A 6,720-nucleotide genomic window follows, 5' to 3' on the forward strand; every position below is an offset into this window, starting at 1 on the left:
CCATTTTGAAACTGTAATATTTTTGTTGTAAAAATAACACATTTGCCACCACAATTACTGCCACCTTCCAGTTTTTCAATGCTCGCCTTATCACTCTCCATTTTCTAGTGTAACTATACTGTCTTTCAGTTCAATTATAAAATTCTCGACCGACCGTATCTCCGTATACACTAACGGGTGTTAAATAAAAAATGAGAATTTTTTCAACACTTTTCAGTAACTCAAATAAAGAGCGTAAAATTTTATTACTCCAAGAAAATTGCTCTTTGGGCTCCCTAGAAACAGTAGGCGTGTTTGGTTTTGCTAGTTTGAATTTAGTCAAAGCAAAGATGGCGTCGAAACAGCACGTGCTCCGCGAATGCATTGTACGGTTCTACGAAACGCATTTCCAGCAAGGAAAAAAGTTCACGGTGGCACATTTTAAGGAAGAAAATGTACCTGTCAGTACGGTATATCGTATCCTGGGTTCCCTGAACGTAGAGCGGAAGGTCGGAAGTGGTCGTCCGGTGACGATAATGACGAAGCAGAGGTAGACATCGTTAAAGAAGCTGTTTGACAACAAGGGCGCAACCAGCCTGCGTGAAATATGTCTGCTCCCACGTATCGATCCATCGGACCCTCAAGATGAAAGGAATCGTCTGCAGGAAGAAGACGAGGTCGCCGGAGTACACGGAGGAGCAGATTGAGACGGTTAAATCACAGTGTTGGTGGATGACCAAAAAATACCGCGGAACGTCTTTCGTTCTGGACGACGAAAGCTATTTTCCGCTGTCCAAAACGCATATTCCAGGAAATGATAATTACTACTCCAGCAACAAGTCATTTTTTTTATTATTAATTTAACACCCGATTTATTATTTATTTAACACCCGTTACCAGGTTCTGGAATGTTATAACCGATTCGTACAAAAAACTTTCTGAGAGTTTAGTACCGTACGAATTTAATAAACGTTTCACGCGCCCAAAACGAACTTTTGTTACTGTGATCTGGGCCCATAACCTTTTGAATTTATATAGAGTGAAATGAAACACAACTGTGTTCGTTGCGAGCACAAAAAACTAAGTGAGGCAGTTGAGCTGAGTCAATGACCGCTCGTTGAAATGCTGCGCGACAATTGGCTTCTATATGAAACTAAATATAATTCAACAAAACACAAAACTGCGAACAGCAGCGTGGACATGTTTATCCCGGACGCAGTGTTTTTCGTGAAACATGGGAGACTGCCGCCGTTAGTTGCCCTTTTTGGTCGGTACAATTTGAGGAGCACGAATTGAACTAATAAAAACTTGATATTTGGCGGTAATGCTCGACATTTCACATTTATTCAAGTATATATCTCGAAGGAATATATGTTTCATTTATTATGATAGATAGGTGTAAATATTTCCAACCAATTGATGCAAACATTTTTGCGACCTATCAAGAAATGGAATTAATGAAAGCGTTCGGTAGCGTTTATTTCCTTCAGAATGAGCTCATAGAAGGTACGACATCCGTTGATTATGGTCCTCAAAATTTCACGGCATTGGTCGGTTGTCGAGGCGGTAGACAACATAGTCGACTACCTCGAGGTCGTCACCATTGATTACAACGTTGCCTATTGCTTCCGCTAGCATGTATTTAGTCTTAGATGCATTGTTCCTAAGCACAATCAGTCCTGTTACGAGTTTCAGTCGAATATACAAGTCTGCTACCGTCGCATGCATTCATGCGATTTTGTCCTCTTCGTTGGCGAATGCAACCTTACATCTTTGCAGCGAGCTAAGCTAAGCGGAATAGTTGAACATTGCGTTCCATATGTTGAAACCCATTAAAAAGGTGTTAAAACAGGAGAGCCCATTACCCTTTCGAGGTATATGAAAACTGTGCGACTTTAATCTACGAAGATCCCCGGATATCTTAGGTTCTTACTTATTTGTCTCTCTGCTTTCAGCGCTCCCCGGAGGACGTATCCAACTTCGACGAAGAGTTCACATCCGAGAAGCCTCAGCTGACGCCACCGAAAGAACCACGCATCCTGACCGAGAGTGAACAGACTTACTTCAAGGACTTTACCTACATGGCCGATTGGTGTTGACAGTGAGTGAGTGAGTGGAACAACAACAACCACATCATAAATGTTGAACTTAGTGTTTAGAAATAGCTACTACTATTAGGACTAAAAAACAAAATCTACACTATTTATCGCCAGCCCCAACTAATGAATAGGGCTGTGCTCTAATGCTCCCACGACCGTGGTCCATATCTCTCCATCCTCCTATCTTCCTTTCTTCCAAAACAACTAAGTCTTTCTCGTCTCTTCTCCCCCTCGAGGGGAAAATATCAATCGCTAATCGTTATTATCAAACTGTTAATATATTGTGCTAAAAACCGATCAGGCGGGAATAAACAATTCCGTGAGAGATGGATTGATGGCTGTTTTGTGTTCTAAATACAAACTAAAGCAAAACATATACAAAAGCATTTGGCGAAAGCGAAAAGCGGTCTTCCAGAAAGCAAACACAAACACACCAAGTTACACACAACACGAGGGAAGAAAACAAAAAAAAACTCGTGTGTGAAAGACAGAAATTTATCAGGAATATAATTGGCTTTAGAATCATATTGAACTTTTCCTTTTATACGAATTTAAGCTTAACCGTTATTACTTGGCAAATGCAGCTATTGTATTGTATATTTGCAGCGAAAAGAGGAAAAAAACACACATGCATCCGCGAGAGAATTAAAAAAAAAACGTAAAGAAAAGGTGCCTTTATTGTTAAAGTCGCGTTGTTTGAAAAAAATCAACGATGTGTTAAAATTGCGCGCCCGGATTTTTGTTGCTGTGTATTATAGTGGAATTATAACATTCATTTTCTGTTAAAGTTTAGGCGGTTGCATTGCAAATAATTGAATGTAGAGACAACCACTCAGACAGCTTGAGGAAGCATGAAAAAAATATTGTGTAGAATTTGGTTTACCACACGGTTTCTTTTTTATTTCTTTTTATTTATGAAACTTACCTTCGCTGTGTTTTCCCCGAATTTGTTGTTTTTATTTTTTAATTGAACCTCCCCTATCGTAGGATAAGTTGCAAGGATTTATTTCCAACCGATTTGATAGATAAAACCCATTTATACACAGGAAAAAACACCCACACACACTTACTGCATTGAAAAAGAAAGTGCATTGTATGTATGCTAAGCTAAGCTCGAAGCATACAGAGAAGTAGTAAGCCGAAGATATATGCGTAAATTATAATTTTATGATTATGATCGATCAAACTTAAGGAGAGGGAGTGGTGGTCAATCGCTACTGATTGAAGTTGTTTTTTTTAAGTTGCAACATTTACATACACATGCACCACATACGCGCATACACAACACACCCACACCCCCCAACACGTGATTATAATTTTTATTGAATGAAAATACTTCTAGAAAAAAATGATTAAAAAAATGAATGTAGTCGATATGAACGAGAGTGAAGAGATGATTGTAAAGTAGGACAAAAAATCAACTGTACTAATAGTATGTTTTATGTTTATGAAAAACCCAATTTATGCATTTTTGAGGTTAACAAATACACAACAGACACGATGATAAAAAAGACGATATGATATAAATATGTTCTGAGAAACTTCCTTGGCGTGCGCAAATTCAGGAGCGGTTGGACCAGGTCATCATACTTTATTATTTCTCATCACGACTTCCGAGTTTTCCATATTCGTAAAATATAGCAATAATGGATGGGAAATCCCTAAGCGAACATAACTTCAACGCAGCTAATGATGAGCTGTCATACTTCTGTAGATTGATAACTATTTCTTGTTTCAGATAATCTGAAACAATTCAATGATAAATGAACGAAAATGAATACGGTCCAACATCACAACACAGCGTTTGGACCGATCTCGAATATTCACGTAAATAAAGACAACTTCAGGCTTTCTATAGAGCATGGATGGTCAAACGGTAGTCCGCGGTCTACCGGTCGCCCGCGTAGGTATTTCTAGGTGCTCGATAGTGTCACCTCCAAACGCAATGGATTAAATATCCTTCCACTTTTTGCCGTGATCATTTCATAAGGTGTTTATGCTAACCTCAATAAACTATATTAGTTGGAAGAGTAGATATTTTTTCGTTAAAGTTTCCGTTTTGATATTTTCATTCAGATTGTTAGTTGTTTAATAATAACACATCCAGTTGTTCGACCATAACTTGTGATTAAGCAAAAAATTGTCACTAGGAACAATTGCAACAATGTTTTCTCCAGGCATATCATTTGTTAAATGACCAATTGAAAATGCTGGAAACATTCGGAAAAAACTGAATTCTGTTTTTATTGATATTCGAAACCTTATAATTAATATGAGCTAAATTTTTGGACAAAACTTCGCCTTTGAAGACTACGAATGTGAGTTTTAATGAAGTATTGTTACTTTTATATTAAAACTGTGATAAGTAATGTGAATTAATTGCGCAGATTTCTTTCAAGAAATATATTCATAAATAGAGCAACTACTGAATGAGAAATTAGAAATTTCTAAAATTAAATATTGGACTCTATTGTGTAATCCAAGTTAAACAGAATTTTGGTCGTTAGCTCTATTTTGCTGTTATAGGTACAATCGGGTGAAAGCAGCCGGAATAATTTTCCGAGCTGTTTGGTTTGCTCGTTGCGTTCCCTGATGTTTCGCTTTGGGAAACATTTCAGCAATGTTTCAAAATATGCAATTCGCTGACGTTCGAGAAATAACTCGATTCGAGAAGATTCTATCGATTTACAAAATACGAAAATTTGTTCGGTGTGATAGTTAAAGGGATCGAATCGACCGATTTCGATTAAATTTACATAATAGGGGCCAATATTTCCGATAGATAGTTTCATGAGGGAAGATAGTGAGAAAATTCAAATTTATTCTGGCTGTAGTTCAACTCTTACATTATATGAATGGAATTCTATTTCAGTCATATGACCACCACGGGCTCATTTACAGCGATCGATCCGTTGAACACAATTTTCCACTACTCGACCACACATTTCAACCGGAATGTTGCGGTTTTCACGTTGGATGCTGTCTCTGAGCTCTTCCAATATCGCTGGCTTGTTGGCATAGACCAGTGACTTAACGTAGATCCATAAAATACAATGGCGTCAAATCGCATGAACGAGGTGGCCAATCGACAGGTCATTTCTCGAAATAACACATTCACCAAACTCACTTTTGAATATATCCCTTGTAACGTGCGCTGTGTGCCACCGTCTTGTTTAAACCACATATAGGGTTGGGGAAAAAGAAATGTCGTATTTTTGATCGAAATTTGACGCTTTATTTAACATATTTAAAATTATCCAATTTAGATCAAATATGCGCCGTTTTGTTCGCAAACTTGTTGCCATTTAGAAGGTAATCTTAGGCGTTGATTCGGTCTAAAAGATTTTTTTGCGTCAACTCGTGTGGCACCCATACATTCAGCTTTTTTTGGAATTCAATCTTCTGCAAATGGTTCCAAACGGTTTTATGGTCTATACCCAGTTCCTGGCCAATCGATCGAGTGATCACATGCCGGTCTACTTGGATTTTTTTCCCCAAAATATATATTTTATTAAGGCACATGTGGCGTTAGCCTGACGGGGCCGGGAGTCCAATATTTTGACAATTTTTGTCTTACAACTATGTTAGTAATATGTAACCGATTACTCGCGGTTGGCCCGAGGTTAGTATTACAAGTGTTCTCATAATTGGTATGTTGCAGTCTTCTATGCTCTGTACGTGTGCCCGACACGGGATACCTCCTATTGGGATGCAGCTGACCATTAATCAGCAACGCCCCCCTATTCTGTACCCCATATCTAGCGTGGTGCGTCTTTCTCGACTCGAGGAATCCAGGATAGAATGGTCACTAGCCGGCGCAATCATCAGCTCGTGTAGAGTTGTCATGAGCGGTACAACCTTTGGCTCTTGTTGAATGATCAGTGGACTGCACAACCTTCGGCCCGTGCATCTGTAAAGAGTGTGTGTATGTATTGCCGCGACTAAGTAAAAGTTTATCGATCGGATAGAAGGGATATGAAACAGGGACACAACGAAGGAAACATCATTAAACGTTGACATCGGCGTTTCTGAGGAACAGGTATAGATGAAGCAGAAGATCAGGATCCCGGCTACCTAAGATATCCCGGACGGGGATATCCGATTGTCTACCTTGTGCTCTCAGTGCTCTAGAGAGCTGAGAGCGAGCAGCATGGAACCGGATACACGACCAGACAACATGCTCGATGTCGTGGTAGCCATCGCCACAATCACAAAGATTGTTTGCTGCGAGCCGTGCGAGCGTGTACTGACGAGGAATGTGGAAAAATTCATTATAAGCAATTTGCCTTTCAAAAAGTGTGCCTTCTAAAGCGCCCACCTTAGCTAGCGAGTCCGCTTTCTCATTCCCCGGAATCGAGCAATGAGAGGGAACCCATGCTAAGGTAATCTTGAATAATTTTTCGACCAAAACACTCAATAGTTGTCTTATTCTAGTTAGGAAATAAGATGAGCGTTTATCAACCTTCATTGAGCGGATTGCCTCTATTGAGCTGAGACTGTCTGAAAAAATAAAATAGTGGTCGATGGGCAATGTTTCAATGATCCCTAAAGCGTAGTATATCGCACCCAGTTCAGCGACATACACGGAACAAGGATCTTTGAGTGTGAAAGAGGCACTGGAATTTTCATTGAAGATGCCGAA

At 39.3% G+C, this 6,720-nt stretch overlaps 1 protein-coding gene across 6 annotated transcripts in view; it reads left to right on the plus strand.

The window, feature by feature from the left end:
- The window catches only part of LOC129770691 (serine/threonine-protein kinase N), a 222,466-nt gene extending 219,816 nt beyond the window's left edge, over positions 1-2,650 (plus strand). For all 6 annotated transcript variants that reach the window (XM_055773669.1, XM_055773665.1, XM_055773668.1 and 3 more), the window contains one exon: positions 1,935-2,650. In XM_055773669.1, coding sequence (XP_055629644.1) covers positions 1,935-2,078 — 144 coding nt within the window. In that variant the 3' untranslated portion in view covers positions 2,079-2,650. The remainder of the gene's footprint in view (positions 1-1,934) is intronic.
- Positions 2,651-6,720: the final 4,070 nt, after the last annotated feature.

Source organism: Toxorhynchites rutilus, chromosome 2 (genome assembly GCF_029784135.1).
Source record: "Toxorhynchites rutilus septentrionalis strain SRP chromosome 2, ASM2978413v1, whole genome shotgun sequence".
Classification (NCBI taxonomy): domain Eukaryota; kingdom Metazoa; phylum Arthropoda; class Insecta; order Diptera; family Culicidae; genus Toxorhynchites; species Toxorhynchites rutilus.